Consider the following 22,951-nt stretch of genomic DNA (forward strand, 5'->3'; position numbering starts at 1 on the left):
GAGAACAGGAAAAAAGTTAGACGGCGACTGATGCGGGTGTCGGGAAGGCGAATCGTCGGGAAAGGTTTCGGGAGATTAGGGGTTTACAAAAGATTTGAGCTCAACGATGCAAAATAAATTTTGAAAATTATTTTTAGCGCGTGATTTATTTTGGTAAATTTTTGGGCTATTACAAACCTACCCCACTTAAAATGAATCTCGTCCTCGAGATTCGGCTGGCTTCTAAAGAGGTGGGGAAACTCCTTCTTCAGAGCATCTTCACGCTCCCATGTAGCTTCTTCTATTCCGTGTCTGCTCCACTGAACTCTGCAAATCCGTACTTCGGAGTTTCTTGTCCTCCTAGTGACAATATCCAAAATCTTGACAGGTACTTCCTGGTGCCGAAGGTTTGTTTGTAGATCTATTTCTTCTTCTGGCACATGCTCTTTCTCAGGTACCCTCAAATATCTCCTTAGTTGAGATACATGGAACACCGGGTGTATATCTGATATTTCTTCTAGTCGCTCCAGATGGTATGCTACGGCTCCGACTTTCTTCAGAACTTGGTACGGTCCAATGTACCGAGGGGCCAACTTTCCTTGTATCTGAAATCTTCGAGTTCCCCGAATAGGTGAAATCTTAAGGTAGACAAACTCTCCCGGGTTGAAGCTTATTTCTCGCCTCCTCTTGTCTGCGTAGCTCTTCTGTCGAGACTGGGCGGCCTTCAGTTTTTCTCTAATCTCGGCCACTCTTTCTTTGGCTTCTTTTATGAGTGCGGGTCGAACTAGGGCACATTCTCCAACTTCTGACAACATCAGAAGAGTTCTGTATTTTCTCCCATAAAGAGCTTCGAATGGTGACATGCCCAAACTTGATTGATAACTGTTGTTGTATGAAAATTCTGCATAGGACAAACTCTGCTCCCAATCCTTGCCATAGGTAAGGACACATGCTCTCAACATATCCTCCATAATCTGATTCACCCTTTCTGTTTGACCATCCGTTTGTGGGTGATAGGCGGAGCTGAAATCCAATTTGGTGCCCATGGCTTTATGCAAACTTTTTCAGAACCTAGAGGTGAATTAGGTCCCTCTATCTGAAACAATTCTGCTAGGCACACCATGCAGCTTTACTATATTTTCCACATAAAGCTTAGCTAGATTTTCTCCACCGTAATTGGTCCGCACGGGTATGAAATGAGCCGCTTTAGTGAGTCGGTCCACTATTACCCATATGGAGTCATGTCCTTTCTGTGTTCTAGGCAAACCCACTACAAAGTCCATTCCTATCTCATCCCATTTCCAAACCGGGATGGGTAGGGGTTGCAACAATCCTGCTGCCTTCTGATGTTCGGCCTTGATCCTTTGACAAGTATAACAATGGACGACAAACCGTGTAATATCCGTCTTCATTCCCTTCCACCAATATTTTTGTTTTAAGTCCATATACATCTTGGTGGATCCTGGGTGGATGGAGTAGGCCGAGTTATGGGCTTCATCCATGATTATTTGCCGGAAATCTCCTTCCTGGGGCACACAAATCATATTTTTATACCATAAAATTCCCTCATTATCCACTCTAAAATCCGGTGCCTTATTTTCTCCAGTCTGCATTCGGATTTCCATCAAGTCATTGTCCGAACTTTGGGCCTTTCTGATTTTATCCTCCAGAGTAGGTTGAATACTCATCTTGCGAATGGAACCTCGAGGGACAATGTGCACATTCAATCGTGCCATTTCTTCCTACAGATGGGCATCCTTGGGTCCATAAGATTTCCGGCTTAAGGCATCAGCTACCACATTAGCTTTGCCAGGGTAGTAATGAATTTCCACATTATAATCTTTAACCAGTTCTAACCACCTTCTTTGCCTTAAGTACAAATCTGGCTGGGTGAAAATATACTTCAAACTCTTATGGTCGGAGTAGATCTCACACTTATTTCCAATTAGATAATGTCTCTAAATCTTGAGGGCATGCACTACGGCTGCAAACTCCAGATCATGGGTTGGATTAATTCTGCTCATGAGGCCTGAGCTGTCGGGAAGCATAAGCTACTACCTTCCCGTCTTGCATGAGTACGCAACCCAATCCTTGTCGGGATGCGTCACAATAAATAACAAAATCCCGATGAATATCTGGTAGGATTAGTACTGGGGCGGTTGTCAACCTTCTCTTCAATTCCTGGAAACTCCTCTCGCAGGACTCCGTCCAAACAAACTTCTTTTCCTTCTTAAGCAGCTCTGTCATGGGCCGGGCTATCATAGAAAATCCTTCAATGAATCTTCGATAATACCCAGGTAATCCAAGAAAGCTTCTGATTTCACTAATATTGGTCTGTTGCTGCCAGTTGGAGGCTGCTTCGACCTTCTCAGGGTCCACTGCTACTCCTTCTGCGGTCAGAATATGACCAAAGAAAGCTACTTTCTCAAGCCAGAATTCACACTTGCTGAATTTTGCATATAGCTTATGTACTCTCAGCTTTTCCAATACTACCCGCAGATGTTGCTCATGTTCCTGAACATTCTTGGAGTAAATAAGTATGTCGTCGATAAAGACTATGACAAACTTATCTAACTCGTCCATAAACACCTTGTTCATGAGATTCATGAAATAAGCAGGTGCATTGGTGAGTCCAAAAGACATCACCGTAAACTCGAACTGCCCGTAACGGGTGACAAAAGCTGTCTTTGGAATGTCACTTTCTCTAATCTTGAGCTGAAAATATCCTGACCTCAGATCAATCTTGGAGAAGTACTTGGCTCCTTTTAGTTGATCGAAAAGGTCATCAATCCTGGGGAGGGGGTACTTATTCTTGATAGTCACTTCGTTCAGTGCCCGGTAATCTACACACAACCTCATACTCCCATCCTTCTTCTTGACAAATAGGACTGGGGCTCCCCAAGGCGACGAGCTTGGTCTGATGGAGTCAATTCGTTGTAGTTCTTCCAGTTGCTTCTTTAATTCTGCCAATTCAGAGGCTGTCATCCTATAGGGTCTCTTGGCTATAGGAGAGGTTCCAGGAACAAGGTCGATGACAAACTCTATATCCCTATCTGGTGGCATTCTGGGAAGTTCTTCTGGGAAAATATCTGGGTATTCGTTTACTACCAAGACTCCTTCCAAGGACTTGGCTTCCATGCTAAACACCATCGGGTCTGGTCCACTTCTCCGGGTATAGCAGGTCACTCGTACTCCTTCTGGGTTCGTTAGATGTACCACCTTGTCAGTACAACCTATGAGACCATTGTGTAGGCTTAACCAGTCCATTCTAAGGATCACGTCTATTCCCTTAGACTTAAGTACTACTAGGTCTACTAGAAATTCTACCCCACTTAAATTAATCCTTACCCGTAGACAACCTAGTTGACACTTGATGTCACCTCCAGGCGTCCGAGTTAATAGGGGTGTTTTTAGTAATACTGTAGGTATTTTATGCTTATTCACAAAGCTTGATGATATGAATGAATGTGATGCCCCAGAATCAAATAATATTGTTGCCAGAGTTGAGCTGACTAGGAACTCACTAAGTACTACTTCTTGTGCACCCTGAGCCTCCTGCGCGTTGATGCGGTTGACACGGGCTCGTCCATAAGACTGCTGGCTGCTGTTGGTGGTGCCCTTGTTGTTGCTGCCGATGGGGACACGGTTGGCTCCGGATACAGGTGGTCTAGGCCCATTCACCGAGTTGGAGAAGACCGATACAGCAGGCTTGTTTTTGGCATACGGGCAGTTGGCAATGTAATGCCCTATCTCACGGCAGATGAAACAGGTCCTAGCATTGTTGTTGGTGGTGGTGACTTGCTTGCATTGTTCTGCGGGGCTTTCATGGTGTTCTGACTCCTGAACTGTGTGTTAGGGGGCCTGTGGGCCTGTCACCTGAGACGGGATCCAATATTGCATTGGGGCCTGAGATCTTGGTGCAGTGTAGCTGAAGCTTCTTGGTTTCTGAAAGCGGTCCTGCTGGCGGGCCTTGCTTTCCAGAAACTTGCGCTTGTTATCCTTCCTTTCTTCAGCTTTGGCCCTTTCTGTGAGAATGGCCTTGTTCATCAGAGTGTTGAAGTCCGGGTAGATCTGAAGGGTAAGCAAGGTCTGGAGTTCTGGGTTCAATCCCTTCATGAACATGTCCTGCTTCTTTTCATCATTGTCCACTTCTTCTGGTGCATATCGGGCCAGCTCCATGAACTGGTAGGTGTACTCTTCTACTGACATGCTTCCTTGCTGCAGTGCGCGGAACTCATCGACCTTGCGCTTCATGGTGGCCGAGGGGATATGATAGTGGCGGAACTCCTTCACAAATTCCTTCCAAGTGATGGTGGAGGCATCTTCGGCAGCGGCACAGTAATTCTCCCACCAGGCTAAGGCAGTCCCGGTGAGTTGGTGGGCTGCCAGAAGAACTTTGTCTCGATCTTGGCATTCGAACAGCTCGAGCTTCCTCTGGATCACACGCAACCAGTCATCTGCATCCAAGGGGTTGCTGGATCCGGCGAAGGTGGGTGGCTTGGTTCTCAGGAACGCTATCAGCTTGTCATTCATGGTCTGCTCTCGTGGCCGCTTATTGACGAGGGCATTGGCCAGTGCTTCCAGTACGAGGGTCTGGTTGTGTATTATTTGTGCCAGGTCCCCGAGGGATGGTGGTGGTGGTAGTGGCACTTCTCCTTGGTTTTCTCCTCCATTCTGGCTCACTTCCTGTTCTAGCTGAAGAGGGTTCTGTCCATTAGGCTGTCCTCCCGCGCCAGCGATTGCAGGGGTCCGGTTGTGGGAGGCCCTCGTACCGCTTCGGGAAGCCATCTATAGATTGGGTAGAGTTTTTGTGGGATTAGGATTAAGTGATGTTTAAATTGTTTAATTCGTATTTTTGAAAAGGCAGAATCTACCTTCCGCCGAAAAGCACACAAACTAAGAACAAGCACACAAAACAACGAGCACAAACAACTTTATTACTGCAAGGGAGAGTACAACACGGGGGCAAGACTAAAACGCGTACTACACGTCCGGTTCCAAAGGCCACTATTAAGGGTACAACTCAAGCCAGAGGGACTGGGGCTTCTTCTAGGGTGCCTTCGGAACATGCTACTCGCAGGGTGAGCCTTGTTCTGGGGCGGAGTGTGCTTCTAGGGGAACGAGCAGTCCTTGCTCGCCATTCTCTAGGTTTCTATTTTCCCGGGGTTGTGCAGCAGCTTCTCCTTCAACGGCGGTGGTAGGCCCTTCAAGGTTCTCGGGCGGGGCTTGTGGGGTTCTCAATAATGGTCCCCATCCTATGACATGCATCTTGAGTAGAACATGGTCTTTCCCAATTGCCGGGACTGGTGTTCCGCTTCTGGTCCATTCTTGCATACACCGGTCCCGGGCCTGCCTGAGGCTCTCCTGGGCGACCGCTTCGCTGCTGACCGCGGCTGCGGCTCTTGCCTCGGCTTGGGCTGCCCGGATCTGTTGCAGTCTTACCGCGAGCTCTGCTTGCTCGGCTCGATGGGTCTGCTCCCTCAGGATTCTGGCTTCCTTGTCAAAGAGCTGATCCAAGGAGGCTAGGTAGGTAGTCACTTGGTACAGGGGGTCTTCTTCATGGCGGCGCCATTCCATGTTTCTCATGCGAGCCTCCCAAACTGGGGTTCTGATGGCCGGGGGAAAGAACCTCATCGGTGTGGGGGCGAGGTGTCCCTCGAAAATCCGGCACAGATAACGGAGTGCCTTCCTGACAGCCAAGGGATAGGTGTCTTGGTGCCTAAACCCCGTGGCGGTCACTCACCATGGTTGGATGTCGAGGTAGCGGTCACTTCTGGCGATGACCAGGATCACCCTGCAGCGGAGGGTACCGTGGTGCTCGTACTCTCTGTTGTAGTACCTTGGGTGTTCCGAAACACCAAGGCTCTTCAGGGCGTTGATCAAAAGTCTGGGGAAGCCAGGTGTAGCTTGGCAATTGCCCTGGGTTCATCCTTCCTCAGCCATCTGGAAACAAAGATAGGGTGAACAAGCTTGCACAAATATTTGGGTACAAAGGGGATAAATGATACTTATTATTATAACATGATGGGGTACATATTCTATGGATACACGATTATTAGGATAGAGGCTCTAGCTTAGGTGTGCTACTCTCCTCTCATGGGGACTCTTCCTCGATCCAGATATGGCGTTTCTTTGGTGGAAAACACTGCTCCATCACATCATCTTCGGTCTGAGTACTCCTATCCCAATGGGTTTCTTCGGGTTCTTCTTCTATCCACCCACTTACTCCTCTGTGAGCCTCGTGGTCTTGCCATTGGGCTTGGAGAGTGGCTAGGGAATACTCGGCTCGTACGCCTCTTGTCCGTTGTTCCTCCATTTCTTGGATTGCCTTTTCTGCCCTGTGGATTTGGTGCTTCGGTTGTGCCACCTGTTCGCGGTAGAGTTCATCCAGGCCGGTGAGGTAGATGGATAGGTGGGAGACCGTATCTTCTAGGTCTTCATCTTCTCTCCCGAGTCCTCTCATTCGGGCAATCCATGAGCGTCCTCTTTCTCCAGTAGGTGGGAAAAACCCCATAGGAGTCCGCTGAAGATGATGCTTGTAGACCACGCGCTGACTTCGCAGGACTTTTCGGGCGGCCTTTCGGTAGGTGTCAGGGAAGCAAAAGCCAGTGGTGGAGATGAACCAGGGGTCCACGTCAGGGTAGCAGGTGCTTTTTCCCACGAAGATCATCATGTCGCACCGAAGAGTGCCCCTGGAGTCGAACTCCCGGTAGACGTACTCTGGTGGGTTCACAACTCCGACGCATTCCAGGCTGAGTAGCAATAACTTAGGGAGGCCGGACTCTGCGTGGCAGATTCCGCCATTCCATCCATTGTCAGCCATCTGGAATATGGCAAGAACCAGCGGTGAGTGCTTGTGTGGAAAAAGGATTAAGCAAGGAAAGTCCTAATGTGGGAAGACTCGAAAAAGGGGTCTTGATCCTAGGGTCACGTCCTACGGCCAACCTACGGCTCTGATACCACCTGAAGCGTCCCCTCATAAGAGAAGACTTAAATATGATACAAATATCAGTCTCAGGAGGCTGATAACACATTTATTATATCATATGGTACATCACCATACAACTCTACGCGGTAATGGGCAGTGAAGCGCCACTATCGCGAGGATAACAACTAAAACCCACACAACGATATTAATTACGAAGAGGTCATCAGAGTCTTGCGCCATACGGAGCTTCCTGCGGGTGACCCTATCCACAGGCAAGGTTGGGTGCAGGACGGAACCCCTACTCAACATCTTCGGGAACAAAGTCTGGATCTTCTTCTGTAAAAATTAAAAAAAGGGGTGAGTACAAACGTACTCAGCAAGTCCAACCACACTCACGGAGGGGGTATGAATAGAATATAATGCATAGGGTAAACCAAGGGTAAGGCTACGGTTTAATTTGCGGAAAGCTAATTTTTACGCATGGGTTTATTTGAAAGAAAGAGATTTTCAAAAGCCATTATCTTGCACTGAGTAATACGTAGGGTTGATCCACACAGGATCCAAGTTTTAAATTGCCACCAGATTCCTCATCCGCCATAGCACATGGCACAGCTGCCAGACACTTTTCCAAAACAACTCACGCCAACCCATCCATTCCCAGAAGAATCACTAGTTGTGTGACCAAACCATAACTCGCCCAGTACCGTGGGCACGACTATTCGAAAAGATTTTAACTCTGCAGAGATGTGCAATTTTACCCACGAGCGGGGTACCACAGCACGATCACCTTAGTATCGGTGCAGATCCCAACAAAGCCATTACCCACCTTAGCTAGACCTGACTAGCCACCACGGGATCCACCAAGGGGCCATTGACCTATCCCAGAGGTTTTAACCGGGACATAAGTCACACAGAGCTTATCCCTTCTCCTTGATCACCCGTTGCTCTCAGCTCTTCTGATGGCTATCAGACTAACTAGTGGGATTATGCTAAGTCGTTGCCCATACAACGGTCGAGTGGTTTGCACGATAGTGGAGCTAGGCAAGATGACACACCAACTCGGTCCTTAATTGTGACAGGATGGATATCTCCGTTCCTTGCTCAACCACACAGGTACGAGCACATCATTTGGCAATTCACACAGAAGTGCCATCCATCCTATCTAAACTCATCTTTTGAAATTCCACATTTTTCCCTTCCCACACACTCACACATTTTCCCTTTATAAAACAAGTTGTACCGTGTTTAAGGTCATAAGATTTCTAGCAGCGATTAATGTCCAAACAAATAACATTCAGACATTAATCTAGGTGGTCAAGGAATGGTTATAGCAAATCAAGGGGCGGCTATCCAACCATGTTTTCAGCAGACAAAACATATGCAGTTTTGCAAAACAGGCCAATGGGTTGTGTTTATAAAATTTGGACAAAACATGCATCAAAGGGCGGTATTGAACTTGCCATTCTCAAAGCCTTCCGGGAAGTCCCGATCGAGGTACTGTCCTTCAAGTTCAGGGTCGCGGAACTGGTCCTCGTTCACTTGTTCGCAGTACTGCTCGTCGACGGGTTCTCCCTCGTTCACACCGTTATCTACGACGCACAGCAGCAAGCACACAATCAAGAAAAAGAAATGAAGGTTTTATCGTTGAGCTCGAAGCGGAAACAATTAAGATATGGAGATAGGAGTAATATTTTTTGGCAGTTTTCTAATGGCATGATCGAAACTATCTTAGAAATGGCGTGGTAAAGTTTCGGAGCGATTGGAGGATTTTTGGCGCATGAAATGATAGGGTAACGAGAAGTTTAGGGCTAAACCGGGATCTAGGGACCTCTTCGTAATTATTTTTTTGGGATGACATGGGCTTGATTATAATTTGTGGGAATATGAGTGGTCACTCTGAAAAGGGCCAGGGGCATACTTGGAATTTTGTTTATATGGTGGAGGGACTAGTTCTCAAAAAAAAGAAAAGGGAAGGGGCCTTTTTGTAAAAGGTTATAGAGATGGGGGTGGACTCTTAATGGAAATGGGGAAAAGGGAGGGGGCCCAAGGCAATTTTGCCTTTCCTCTTCCTCTCTCCCATGGAACAGAGGAGGGGAGGGGGTGCTCGGCGCCGGCGCCGATTCCGACGCCCTGGGGCACGGCGGCGGCCGGGGATGGGGGCACAAGAGGGAGGGAGGCGAGGGGATTCCATCCCCCTTCTCACCTCGGGCTGGGATGGAGCGTGGAGGGCGGGCCACGAGGGCCGGCGGCGACGGCGCTAGGCGGCTCTGGCGACGGCGCTAGGGAACCAGGGAGGAGGAATGCGGGGGCGGCGTGGCTTGTGGTGGTAGTGGGCGACGCGAGGGGCCTTTTTATTGACGAAATAAGGCGGTGGGGAGGAGGGGCGCCGGTGGTGGCCGGTGAGCTCGTCGGGGCGGCCTTAATGGCGGTGGGACCGACGGTGGCGCTGTGATGCGCGGATGTCGAGGCGAGCAGGGGGGCGGTGGCGCGTAGCGGTGACGGTGGTAGCTGAGGGGGGTGCTCGCAGGGGGGGTCGACGCACGGCGGCTGTGCGAGCTCTGCTCGCAGCAAGCGCGAGCGCCAAGGCAGCGGCGCTGTGCCGGGCGGCGCGGCGAGTGCAGGGCGATGGACGGGTCAGGCAGGCGTGAGCGGAGGAGGCGCCACTGTGCTTGACGACGGGCGGCGCGGCGAGCCTCCGGACGCGTGGTGCACGTGGGAGCAGGGCACGCGTGCGCGCGCAGGGAGCGAGGGGCGCTGTGCGGCCGGCGGTAATGGCGGCGGCGCTGTGCTCTTCTCGCGCGCAGGTGGGGTGGTGGCGAGCGGCCGGTTGTGGTGCGCGTGGGCGCACAGGCGCGTGCGCGTGAAACGCGTGGAGGGGGCGGCATCGAGCTGAGCAGCGTGCGGGGAGGGCGCGGCGCGAGGGGCCTGGTGGCCCCGAGCCAGCTCGTGGCCGTGCGTGGCAGAGCAGGAAGAGGAAGGGAGAAAGGAGGAGAAGGGAGAAAAAGAAAAGAGGAAAAAGAAAAAGAAGAAGGGGAAAAGAAGAGGAAAAGAAAAAAGAGAGAGGGAGGAAAAAGAGAAAAAGAAAAGGGGGCGCCGACGGGATTCGCGGCGACGGTCGCGAACCGGTCACGGCGTCGACGAGAAGCGATGCGCACGAGAAACGAGGAGAACAGGAAAAAAGTTAGACGGCGATTGATGCGGGTGTCGGGACGGCGAATCGTCGGGAAAGGTTTCGGGAGATTAGGGGTTTAGAAAAGATTTGAGCTCAACGATGCAAAATAAATTTTGAAAATTATTTTTAGCGCGTGATTTATTTTGGTAAATTTTCGAGCTGTTACAGGGGCCGGGGCGCTCGGTACGAGGTTCGCTGCGCCGCCAACACCCTCAACCACATAAACCCTAAGCCGATCTACTAGGTTCTAGGGGGCGCTAGAGCAGTGGGAAGCTCCGCCACCGCTGGCGCCAGCTCCGTCCCGCCGTCGCCGCCATCGTCCTCGACGCCGACACTCCGCCCTCGACCTCTCTGCACCGCTCGTCGCCGCCTTTGAGCGGATCTCCATCAACGACCAAGACATGGCCGGCTCGAGCTCCACTGGTGGCACAGAAGGTCCTCCACTCCCTCTTTTCTCTATGTAGTTGTTGTAGATCTAGGGATCTTGTACTCAGAAAAGAAAAAGAGAATCGAAACCCTCACTTATCTATGTTCTAGGGATCCTAACAGTATAACACATTAAACCACTCTCCTACTGTCCGTTACCGCTCACCAGTCACCCGTACGCCGCGCCCTTTGGTTCACATGGCTTGTCCCTCGAAATCGCCCAAATTCTAGAGCATTTCTGTGGCGATGTTGAGATGTCGACCGGCCCATGGTAAACTCTCAGCCGGCCAACGGTTTCAGTCCAAGGAAAGAGCTCTCTGGCTTGCTGGCCGGTGACCAAGACACCAACGCTGCCGCTGCCAGTTCCCGGCGTGTGCGGTGTGCCCATCAGCGGCTGGCCCAACCGCCCTCCTCACGTCGCCGGCGACCCATCCACTTCATGCCCGCCGAGCTCGATGCCGGCAAGCGGCGACGGCTCAACCGACCATGCGTCCATGCCTGCCGTTGCCGATCGTCATTCGCCTCGGCAACAGGGAGGGGAGCACGGGGCGGCGCGCCAGAAAACCGGTAGGAAGCGGAGCGCCAGCGCCTCTGCTGCTCGCCAGCCGCACGGGTCTGACGCTCTTCTGCAACGCCCCAACTGATCGAGTCAGGTGGTCTGCCGCTCCGCCGCCGTCTCCGTGTGCTGCTACAAGTCAAAATCCACCAAACCCCGCGGCCCAACCACCAGCTGCCCGTCGCACGTCGCGCTGGCGCGCCTCGGCCTGATTCGTCCTCGTTAGCGGCTGCCGGGCGGCTGGCTGGCCGGCCGTGTTCACCGCGCACCAGCGTCCGGCTCCGTGAAATTGACCTTGACAGCTGCTGCTCCTGTGTCGTGGGGCGACGGAATTAAAATGGAGTTGTTTGGTACTACTGGAGGTCCCGCCCGCGTCAATTTAAATGATCTCGCGTGGCGTAGTTAGTGCTTATGAATTGGTGGTCGGGCATATAGTTGGGCCTTATTAAATTTTTTTTACAGTCACATCGAATCTTCGGACACATGCATGAAGCATTAAATATAGTTAAAAAATAACTAATTGCACAGTCTAACTGATTAGCACAAACTAAATCTTTTAAGCCTAATTAGTCTATAATTGAACATTATTTATCAAGTAACAATGAAATGTGCTACAGTACCAAAACCCAAACATTTTCACCAACTAAACACACCCTTGATATGGGCTTAGATGCCTTGTCCTTTTCCTTCTAGAAGATGAAAATCTAAAACTTTCAGAAGTTAAGATTCAGAATAAATAAAATCAGAAACGTTCAGTCCCCTGATTATATTTATTTATTCACCGAAAATTATATTTTCGAATATTGTAGCATCTGACAAATGTTGTTCGGAAAAAGTCTATATAATCCTCCAACGTATCAATGGTGGATCACATCACCCCCTGAACTACAAAACCGGATTTCTAACCCCCTCACCTTTGCAAAACCAAATATTTAACCCCTTAGGGTGGTTTTACAGCCCGGGTTGCTGCAGTAGTCTGGTTTTATTTTTTATTTATTTTTGCTGAATCTTTAAAAGATCATAATAAATCATAGAAAAATTATAAAATAAAAAATTTAATTTTGTTGGACTCCATATGAGTAGATCTATACAATGAGCATATAATATATTATGTTTTAGTACCAATTTTTTTGCTGTAGCTTTAGATCTATGCTTTTCTGTATGGAATAATTTATAGATGCAACTTCTATGGTCTAATTGTGGTGAAATTTTTATGGTGGGCTAATTATAGTATGCTTTTACTGTAGTAAAATTTCATACTCATTGGATCATGTATAACTTAGTTATAGATAAAGCATAGATTTAACAAACATAAACCTAAATAAAGTTATAACTAAGATATACATGATTCAATGAGTATGAAATTTTTACTACAGTTCAATAATACAATAATTCTCTCACAGTAAAAATTTCACCATAGTTGGACCACAAAAAATGCATCTATGGATTATTCCGATTAATTGCAGTAAAGTATAGATCTAAAACTACAACAAAAACTTTGTGCTAAAGCATACCATATTATATGTTCACTGTGTAGATATACTCACATGAAGTCCAACAAAATTAGATTTTCTATTTTATAATTTTTATGTGATTTACTATAATTTTTTAAAGATTCAGCGAAAATAAATAAAAAAGGAAAAAAACAAAACTGCGCCACTGTAGCAACCCGGGCTGCAAAATCACTCTGGGGGGTTAAATGGGTCCGGTTTTGCAAAGGTGAGGGTGTTAGAAACCCGATTTTATAGTTCAGAGGGTAATGTGATACACCATTGATATGTTAGGGGGTTATATAGACTTTTTCCAATGTTGTTCAGGTGTGAGGGATCACGTTCTTGATATGGAAGGGGAGGAGAAACTATGAGCATGACCGGTGAATGCTGGCCGATTACGCAGAGAAAGGCAGTCTGAACACTTCTCTTGCATCTCCTCCATGCATGGCATCACAAAGATGTGTACCAGATACCAGAACTCATCCTACCACAGTAACAGTAGTAGTAATTCCAGATCACCAGGTGCATGTTGGTAAGAGCTCGGAAGAGCGAAACGTGGAGCCTCTATTTACAGGGTTGTTTATTTCAGAAGAAAATTCGATACGGATTCAATGTGAGGAGGATGAACAAGATATGGATCGCTTTGTTAGTCGGACACAGGGTTCACTTCATGGCTCTAGTTCATGTTCATCCCATATTTACATGCATGCACAGGCAATGCGAGCTGCCATTACAATATGCAGACCGAGCATAATCAAGCGGGAACAAAAAAAAAATCCAATAGTCGCCGAGAGCAAGATCACCGACCAAGAAACACATGCAGATCGCGAGCTAGCTGACTACACCTCACGAGGCGATGAAGAAATAAAGCCGGCGATGGAGATCAGTAGAGCCTGTAGTGGCGGTAGGACTTGAGCATGGCGCCGCAGAAGGTGCAGATGATGGCGCGCCAGGTGCGGCGGTGCACGGTGAGCAGGTAGCAGACCCTGGTGGCGGTCTCCATGTCCGCCACGCTCGCGCACCCGCCGCAGCGCGAGCAGATCCCCGCCGCCGGCTTGCTGCTCCGCACCGTCCGCCGCTGGTCCACCAGGAAGCAGAAGAACACCATCCCTTCCCTCCCTCCCTTCCTTCTTTGATCCCCTTCGGTTTCTTGCACGGCTCGCTCGGCTGTCCAACGAAACTAATCTCCTCGCGCGCGGCGCGTGCTAATATAGCCGCAGCGGCAATGCGGAGCGCGGTGACGAGGCTGCTGTGAGGTCAGCAATGGCGAGCGGCAAGCAGCGCCAGTAGGAAGCAGCAAGCGATTCCGCGAGATGCGACGTGGTGGGGGGGACGGGGGGAGGGGGCCGAGAGGGGAATTTAAGGCGGGGCATATGGATCGCATTGATGGCGGGGTAGGAGTGGTGGTGGCGGCGGCGGCCGAGGGAAGGGAAGAGTAGGGTTGGGGTGGGGGTAAGACCGTCCACAGTGGAAGGAGGAAATGAATGAGCAAATACACCGTTTTGAAATTGTAGATGCACTGTTTGGCACTGTAGACAGAGAGAGCGTGGAAAACGAGGAGGGAGCAAATTTGCTCTTGCTCCCTCTGCTGTGGTCAGCCTAAGAGGAGGCGTTAATGGTCTGGCACAGTCGGCCGACCATGGCGCGTTCATGTTTTGACTTGGCTCTCGCGTGTGTTTAGTTCGCGAAAAATTTGCGAAAAATTGTTGTAGCATGTTTCGATTTTATTTGGCAACTATTGTCTAATCATGGAGTAATTAATTTCAAAAGATTCGTCTCGTCATTTACAATCAAACTGTACAATTAGTTATATTTTTTAATTTTTTAACTACATTTAATACTCTATATATGTATCGTAAAATTCGATGTGTTGTACGTCAATGAAAAATTTTGAGAAATTTTCGCGGAACTACGGGCAGCGTGCACGGGCACAGCGAGGTTGGCTGGCCAGTGCCAGTGGTCACCGCCTCACGGCCTCACCGGTGCTGAGCAGGCAGCTCGTGTCCGAGATGGTTAACCACGGCGGCCCGGCCGGCAGAACTGCCGAGACCAGGACTGGCAGCTTTCCGGTTGAAATTGATCATTGTTTTAGAGGAATCAAGGCTCCATTGCCTCTGTTGTACTCACTCCATTCCAAATTATAAGTTATTTCAAAAAATTTGGAGAATCAAATTTTTTTAAATTTGACCAAATTTATATAACAAAATAATATCATTTATGACATCAATTATTCTTTGTTAGCTATATTTTCATAGTATAGCTATTTAATGTTATAAATTTTTGTGTTTCTCTCTATAATTTTAGTCAAACTTTAAAATGATTTGATTCTTCAAAATTCTTAGAATGACTTATAATTTGAAACGGAGGGAGTAACATGCAAAGCAAGGAGCTTGAATTTCACACGAAAGAGTTTGCTTCTCCTATATATTGAGAACAGAGAAATCTGCCTTTCCACCAAGAGTCTGATCATTTTTTCTACACAAAGGATGTGTTTAGATCATTTTGCTAAAGATTTTTTAAAAAGAATCTCGCTAATTTAGAGTATTAAATAAAGTCTATTTACAAAACTTTCTACACGGATGGGTTGTAAATCACAAGACGAATCTAATTAATTCATGATTACTCCATAATTAGTAGATGGTTACTGTAGCACCACTGTTGCAGATATGGATTAAGTATGCCCATTAGATTCAACTCGTGATTTACAATCCATCCGTGAAAAAAAATTTGTAAATAGATTTTATTTAATAGTCTACATATGAGTCCAAATATTTGATGTGATGATTTTGGGTGTAAAATTTTAAAATCTAAACTCACCCAAATTCAGTAACGGTCCTTGTACGGGGGTTTGGAACGTTTTACGTGCGAAAATTGTTAGAGTCCTTTTTTTTAACGGACATATTCTGATATACACATTAATCTCATGTTCCGATCAAGAAGATGGACAGGCAGCGCGAGGCCCGGGTGGCACTGTCAATCAAAGCCTCACTAAATGCGTAGCCTACCACGCTCCGCTTTGGCCCCAGAACCATCCAACGGAGCAGAGCGAAACAAGAGACTTTCACGCGAAGCAAGCAGAGAGCCCTGTAGACAAAGGCTTGACCTGTTGGCAAACAGATTGCCATTGATTAGGGTTGGTATACTGTACGTACAGAATATGCCATACTGCCGGCTAATTAAGGAGCCGTTTGGAACAGTTACCTAAAATAGCTTCACTAGCGAAGCCAAAGCTGGTGAAGCTAAAAAAACTAGCTTCTCCTAGCTTCTAATTCATCTTAGCACACGATTATAAAATGACTACACGCTATAATATTTGTGTAAGAGCAATTTCAGTAGGACTTCTATTTAGATGACTAAATTCATATTTTAGTCATTTTGCTCATATTTTCATCTCCAGCAGGCCCCTACCCAACTAAAATGAGAACTAAATTTTCTCTCCCACCCCCTCAATTATTTGGTCACCCTCTATTTAGGCTACCAAAAGTAGGGTCATCATTTTTTTCCTTTTCTCTTCTTTTTCCTCCTCTCTCACATTTTCCTTTTTCTCTCTCAATTTAATCGGTGTTGCTGGAGTAAAGATTACATTTTGAGTGACTAAATTTGAAAAATAAGTGATTAAAATGAGTTTTAATCACTCCACTAGAATTGCTCTAATAAAGGTGAAACTGAAGCTAAAATAAACCCTGCCAAATAGACCCTACGCTTCCTATCCGAAATGTGAGTTGCGTGATCTTTTATGCTGTTGCAGCTAGCTCGGTTGACTCGAGAACCTTCGACTGTGTGACTGAATCGTTCCATGATGCCCATGCCATGCCCATGAAGCGAAAGACGGTGCCGTTGAGTGCGAGCGGCATTGATCTTCCAGCGATGGGTCGGTCTCTTCGAATGCGGTCCGATTTCACGGCTAGATTCTGTGCCCCATGCTTCTACATTGTTCATAGGAAGAAATCCAACGCCTTGCCTGTCTGCTGTCCCGGTGCGTAGCATCATCTATCGTACCGGGAGAAATACACGGGCACGGCCGTGCCCGTGCCTGCCGCCCAGCGCGCGCTTCCCGAACCAGTGCGCCCATAACTTGGCCCGCGTGATTTGTCATCCATGCTGCATTAATCCAGGCCATCAGAGGCAGACAAGCCCCATAAGTAAGGGAGGACACGTACTGATCGACCCTTCGACCGCAAGGAATTGCTCGACGGGCTGTCACGTCGCGGTCTCGCCATCATCATCTGCGAAGCTGCTCGTACAGGTGGCACTAGGATCATGCTAGAATGCTTGATCTGATCCACGATTAGTGGAGCCGAGCGTTATCTCTTTCTCGCACACAGTCTTTTCCGCCGCCGTGCACTGTTAAAGAGAGACTTGGCATGTTTTCGAGTCGAGCACATCTATCCGCTGGCGCGATTGCGTACGTGTCGACGGATATGAGTTATTATGGTCACGGATTCACGGTGATGCACTGATGCGTGCACGTACGGTTGACACGCTTGGTAACTGTCAGTAGTCTCCGCTCCGCGCAGTGCTACCGCTCGAGGCGCTGAACAGTGAACACTGAACAGTGCTAGCGTGCTCAGGTCGCAGTCGGGCAGCTGTCAACGTACCGGCGTCCGGCGAGCCCGTACGCGAATGTGCAGAGCATTTTGGAGGCACGAGTACAGCGCACAACAGTGTGATGAGGCGGAGCGACGACACGCGTGGTACGGGCTACGCCTAGATGGCCGGGGTGACCCCCACGGCGACGGCGACGTGAACCGCCGCGGGAGGTGTAGGATTTTAGCCGTTCGTTGGAGTGGCAACGCATCACGCGGCTGCCTTTTGTCTCCCGGTGGAGGGACCCAGGATTTGAAGGTTGGAATTCAAAATTTTAAAAGGCACAGCAAAATAACTGTTTTATATTTATTATTGACATATATGCATTTGGCTACATCTTTAAATACTATAGATTAGTAAAAATAATAGGTACTTAAAAATATTTTTAAATGCCAAGTGAGCCCACCCCTGTGCGGAGTTCCGCATGTCAGTCCTGAGCATGACTGCACGCAGGAGCGGATCTAGCAATGGATTTGGAGGGGTTCCGACCATTTTTACCACCGCTGGATTCATGAAACTCCTCCTAAACTCCTCTATGGTTGTGTTTAGTTCCCTCCCATTCCTCCAAACTTTCCAAATTTTCCATCACATCGAAATCACATCAAAACATTAAATATAGCAAATGATCATGCATGGAGTACTAAATGTAGGTAAATAAAAAAACTAATTGTATAGTTTTGATGTACGTTGCGAGACGAATCTTTTGAACCTAGTTAGGTCATGGTAGGACAATATTTACCACAAACAAACGAAAAGTGCTACAGTGCGCAACAGTGTCCGATATGATATTTTCTCCCAAAAATTCGTGGATCTAAACACACCCTATAATTTTTTTTGTATGAATACGTACACCGGAAAAAGAGACAAAAATTATTTAGAAATAGAAAAAAATGCTCCTCCTAATGCCGGCAAGGGAGCCCCGACGCGCCTGCGCTCCGCACGCCGCCTCCAGCCCCGACTATTCGAGGCTCCGAGCCGCCGCCTGGTTCTGACCAGATCCATTGCCCAATGCCCGCGCTCCTCCGCGCGGCCGCGCCCACTTCCACCCCGGTCGCCGGTCGCGGGGCGCCTCTGCGACCGCCTTCGCGAGTCGCCGGCCGCGGGCCGCAAAGGCCCATTTAAGTGTAGCGTGCAGGTGCCGTCTCCCCACGCGGCCCACTGAACGGCCCATCGGCCAGCGTGACCGACCGAGATCGCGCGTGTCGCCGACCTCCTGCGCGGTGAGTCCGCCCGCGCGATTGCAACCGCGGCACGCAGAAGAGGCAACTGAGCGGCGGCGGCCCTCGCGGGACCGCTCTCCCGAGACGAGCACCGTTGATGGCGCAGGGAGAGGTGAGCCCGCCGTTTCCGCCCTCCCCCTCCTTCCCTCCTGTTACCACCACGCCCCGCGTGTGTTGTCACCCAAATCCGAACCGCCCGCAAGATGTTCGATCAAAAGCTTGATAGGAGCTTCTATGCACGGTGATTAACCTCACACCGTTCTGCAGGCCGACACGCCCGGCGCCGGCACCGCCGGCAGGACGGTGAAGCTCAAGGGCCTGGTCCCGGCGGCGACCAACACGGTGAACACGACGTTCATCGTGCTCGACAAGGCGGCGCCGGCGGCCCGCCCGCCGCACCCCCACCCCCACGCTCAGGCCCGCGGCGGCGGCGAGGAGGTGACGTGCCTGGCGCTGGTGGCGGACGACCCCGCGGCGGCGCACTTCCTGCTGTGGGGCGGCGAGTGCGGCGCCTTCGAGCCTGGCGACATCGTGCTGCTCACGGGCGGCATCTTCTCGTACCACAGGGGGAACGCGCTCGTGCTGCGCGCGGGCCGCCGCGGGCGCGCGGAGAAGGTGGGCGAGTTCACCATGCTCTTCGTGGAGACGCCCAACATGAGCGAGATCCAGCGAGGGCGCGACCCCGGCGACCCCCGGAGGATGGTGCAGGAGGCCGTCGTCTCGCCCTACTCCCCGGTCTTCAAGCCGCCGCGGTGATCTTTCTTCCAGTCGCATCGCCGCTTGCGGCATGGCCATTCTCGCGCGAAGTGTGAGCACCTTGATCTCAACCAATTTCGTGTGCATGCCTGAACTTCTGAAACATGGAGATATTTGCAATCCTGTGATCAAGAAGAATGAAACGAAACACACAAGCTCTCTGAAACCCGTATCAGCTATCAGCACCAATGTCTGTCACGACAAGGTTACAACAAGTGCAATCAGTAGCGCTTTGATTGGTATTGGTACAGGACCGTGTGGCGTGTGCATCACAGTTTTTCTGGGCATATGAATGGTGACCAAGCACAATTGCACATCCGTCGGAACCGATCGATTAGCAAACACGCACCGGCCGGTCGGCACATCGCATATTCGCGTACGGGCTCGCCGGTTCACTGTTCTCGTGCCTCCAAATGCTTTGCGACAGTTCTTCCTGCGGGCTCTGCCGGTAGGCGCGCGCCGCAAGCATCTGCACGCCGAACGGCCAGTGATGGGCCGACAGCTAAGTGATGACGCAGTCGCCAGACCCGTGCGGGGCGGGCGAGCCGCGAGCGGGCCTGTGTCCCGCCTCTTCTTTCATTCTTCTTGCGACGCAAGTCGAGGCCGCCTCGCCGAGAGATCCTCCCCTCCGGCAAGCCAGGAATATAAAACGAGGCTTCCAGATCTTTTCGGCTCCCCCGTTCCCCCTGCCCTTCCCATAACACACACCACCTGTGTCCCCTTCCCCTCCAGATTCCTAGTCCGAGGTCATCGATGATGGCGATGGCTCTCCTACCGCTGCCGCCGCCGCCTTCCTGGTGATCTTCGCACGGTATGTTCACCAACCTCTTCTCGGCTCTTGCCGTGTGGTGTGTTGCGCGTGTGCGGGTCTGGGCGGAGGGGAACTGGAGGCATGAGCGAAACGCCGTAGCGGCGGCGTGCACAACGGGCCGTCGACTGGACTGCAATTTTTTTTTCTGCTCGTACGTCATGCATCAATGAGTCCGCGGGTATATTCCTCAATTCCTGCACGCGGCGTTCTAGATGCGCGCATGCCTGATCAGCCAGGCCAATGGGAATCGGAAGGGGGATGATCATACTTGTCGTCCTTTCCGCCAAATTTCTTGGGGAACAATTTGACTGGTTTTACTTGGAGTACAATTCTTCTAGATGCAGAGTTCGTCGGCTCCAGTTTCCAGGGAGGCTGGTCAATATCAGCGTACTGAAGAACACGTCATTTTCTCCCCCAACCGAATCTTCCCAGGAAATAGCGAATCGAAGCAAAGCCAAGTCGCGTTCCGCATGTCTTGTTTCTTCCTTCCTTCCTTTTTTTTTTTTTGCTCTGCTGCCGTTGTCGTTCATATAAATTCCCTTGCAGATCTGCCATAGGTTTTGTATGCATTGCTGAATTCGATCTCGACGTCAGTTTTGCAGGCTCTTCTGATCCTTCCCTCGCACGCTTGGGGCGGATACTTGCGCGCGCGCAGAGGTTTGCAGCTGAACTAGGCGCGCCGCGGACATGGCGGCGTGGTCTAGGATCGGGAGGGGCACGCAGCTGTCGCTGTCGCAGTCCCTGTCGAGGATCGTCTCCGAGGGCGGCGCGTCTCCGACGGAGGCGGCGTCCGCGCTGCGCGGTGCCGCTGCGCTGTCACGCGCCCGGGGGCAGCACGCGTCGTCGCTCCACGGCCTCGCGTTCGCGGGGCTCGCGGGCAGGAGCGCGGCCGCCGGGGCCCACCTCCTCCCGCCGCCGAGAACCAGGGGCGTCGGCACCACGCCCGCGAGGCTGCGCCCAGCGTCGTCGGCGGCGGTGGCGGCGGAGCTCTCGGACGCGGAGACGAGGGAGCCCGATGCCGCGGCGGCGGCGCCTCCTCGTCCCGTGCCGAGGCTCGGGCCGACGACGCCCGCGGAGAAGCCCCGCTTGGTGGTGCTGGGCACCGGGTGGGCGGCGTGCCGGCTGCTCAAGGACGTGGACACGAGCGCCTACGACGTGGTGTGCGTCTCCCCCCGGAACCACATGGTGTTCACGCCGCTGCTCGCGTCCACGTGCGTCGGCACGCTCGAGTTCCGCTCCGTCGTCGAGCCCGTCAGCCGCATCCAGTCGGCGCTCGCCACCCGCCCCGGCTCCTACTTCTTCCTTGCCAACTGCACCGGCGTCGACACGCGGGCGCACGAAGTGTTCTGCACGGCCGCCGCCGGCGACGGGCTGCCCAGCGACCCGTACCACTTCAAGATCGCCTACGACAAGCTGGTGATCGCCAGCGGCGCGGAGCCGCTGACGTTCAACATCAAGGGCGTCAAGGAGAACGCCATCTTCCTCCGTGAGGTCAGCCACGCGCAGGAGATCCGCAGGAAGCTGCTCACCAACCTCATGCTCTCCGAGAATCCAGGTAGCCACAGCAGCTCACGTTCACACTCGTGTGCAGAAGGGAAATGCATATGTTAATCATCATCAGTTGGGCATTGCAAGATTTCGGTTCTGATGATTAAGTATTACTTTTTCTACTCCAGGCTTGTCTGAGGAGGAGAAGGCGCGGCTCCTGCACTGCGTGGTCATCGGCGGAGGTCCCACCGGCGTCGAGTTCAGCGGTGAGCTCAGCGATTTCATCATGCGCGACGTGCGGGAGAGGTACGCGCACGTCAAGGACTACGTCAAGGTCACCCTCATCGAGGTACGGACGCTAGATGATCAGGAGCATATCTTGCATCGACCGGACTTGCTAAAGAAGTTGCCACTCTTCTAATCGTTCTTCATGAATCATGATCTGTTTCTTTCCAGGCAAACGAGATCTTGTCATCGTTCGATATCGGGCTGCGTCAGTACGCGACGAATCACCTTTCAAAGGTAACAGAAGCTTCAGACAAGACGACAGTGATGACACTCTGAAACGTACAAATGTTCTCGCGAATGCAGATTAACTTGTGATCTCAGCTCAGGGCTTAACCTTGTGTGCTGCATCTGTGACAGTATGGAGTTAAGCTGGTGCGAGGCATCGTGAAGGAGGTGAAGCCCGCGGAGATCACCCTGAGCGACGGCACCCGTGTGCCCTACGGCCTACTGGTCTGGTCCACGGGCGTCGGCCCGTCGGAGTTCGTCAAGTCCCTGGACCTGCCCAAGTCGCCCGGCGGGAGGATCGGCGTGGACGAGTGGCTCCGCGTGCCCTCGGCCCCGGACGTGTTCGCGCTGGGCGACTGCGCGGGCTTCCTGGAGCAGACCGGCAAGCCGGTGCTCCCGGCGCTGGCGCAGGTCGCGGAGCGGGAGGGCAGGTACCTGGCGCGGCTGCTCAGGAGGGTCGCGGCGCAGGGCGGCAGCAAGGCTCACTGCATCGGCAAGGCCGAGCTCGGGGAGCCGTTCGTGTACAAGCACATCGGCAGCATGGCGTCGGTCGGGCGGTACAAGGCGCTGGTCGACCTGAGGGAAAACAAGGACGCCAAGGGGGTGTCGATGGCGGGCTTCATCAGCTGGCTGATGTGGCGGTCGGCGTACCTGACGCGGGTGGTGAGCTGGAGGAACAGGTTCTACGTGGCGGTGAACTGGGCGACGACGCTCGTGTTTGGCAGGGACAACACCAGGATCGGCTGACGAGGATGCAGCTCTACTAGAACGTCGACTGTGCTCCTCTGAATAATCCACGGGAGAAGCAGACTGACTGTCATGTTTGTTCTTTATTTTTTCTGTTCCTTGTTCATCCATGTGTTAGAGAAATCTAATATTCTATTGATTTCTTAGTTCTTACGGTTATAGCGGATCAAACTATCACATTTTCCACCAGAAGTATGAAGCATGAACAGAATTTTTGTTGGTGGTGTTCGGAATTCTCTTTTTTTTTTTGAAACTGTGTTCGGAATTCTCACTGT

At 51.0% G+C, this 22,951-nt stretch overlaps 3 protein-coding genes across 5 annotated transcripts; 2 read left to right on the forward strand and 1 right to left on the reverse strand.

Moving 5' to 3' along the window:
* Nucleotides 1-13,177: 13,177 nt before the first annotated feature.
* Nucleotides 13,178-13,877, reverse strand: LOC120661690. The gene has a single exon (XM_039940605.1). It carries the CDS (start codon nucleotides 13,660-13,662, stop codon nucleotides 13,438-13,440), a length of 225 nt encoding a protein of 74 aa, XP_039796539.1. The 5' UTR covers nucleotides 13,663-13,877; the 3' UTR covers nucleotides 13,178-13,437.
* A 4,405-nt stretch (nucleotides 13,878-18,282) lies between these two features.
* On the forward strand, nucleotides 18,283-19,359 carry LOC120658978 (SOSS complex subunit B homolog). Its single transcript, XM_039937075.1, has 2 exons — nucleotides 18,283-18,473; nucleotides 18,629-19,359. The coding sequence occupies exons 1-2, from the start codon at nucleotides 18,459-18,461 to the stop codon at nucleotides 19,115-19,117; spliced, it is 504 nt and encodes a 167-aa protein (XP_039793009.1). The 5' UTR covers nucleotides 18,283-18,458; the 3' UTR covers nucleotides 19,118-19,359.
* Nucleotides 19,360-19,767: 408 nt separating this feature from the next.
* On the forward strand, nucleotides 19,768-22,899 carry LOC120661691 (internal alternative NAD(P)H-ubiquinone oxidoreductase A1, mitochondrial-like). 3 transcript variants are annotated; one of them, XM_039940607.1, is made up of 5 exons: nucleotides 19,768-19,928; nucleotides 20,523-21,483; nucleotides 21,605-21,765; nucleotides 21,873-21,938; nucleotides 22,062-22,899. In XM_039940607.1, the coding sequence occupies exons 2-5, from the start codon at nucleotides 20,616-20,618 to the stop codon at nucleotides 22,674-22,676; spliced, it is 1,710 nt and encodes a 569-aa protein (XP_039796541.1). In that variant the 5' UTR covers nucleotides 19,768-19,928; nucleotides 20,523-20,615; the 3' UTR covers nucleotides 22,677-22,899. The 3 variants fall into 3 exon arrangements, with proteins under 3 accessions (XP_039796541.1, XP_039796542.1, XP_039796540.1); XM_039940608.1 differs by lacking the exon at nucleotides 19,768-19,928 and adding an exon at nucleotides 19,970-20,400; XM_039940606.1 differs by lacking the exon at nucleotides 19,768-19,928 and having other exon boundaries at nucleotides 20,408-21,483.
* Nucleotides 22,900-22,951: the final 52 nt, after the last annotated feature.

This window comes from Panicum virgatum, chromosome 2N (genome assembly GCF_016808335.1).
Source record: "Panicum virgatum strain AP13 chromosome 2N, P.virgatum_v5, whole genome shotgun sequence".
In the NCBI taxonomy this organism is placed as follows: Eukaryota; Viridiplantae; Streptophyta; class Magnoliopsida; order Poales; family Poaceae; genus Panicum; species Panicum virgatum.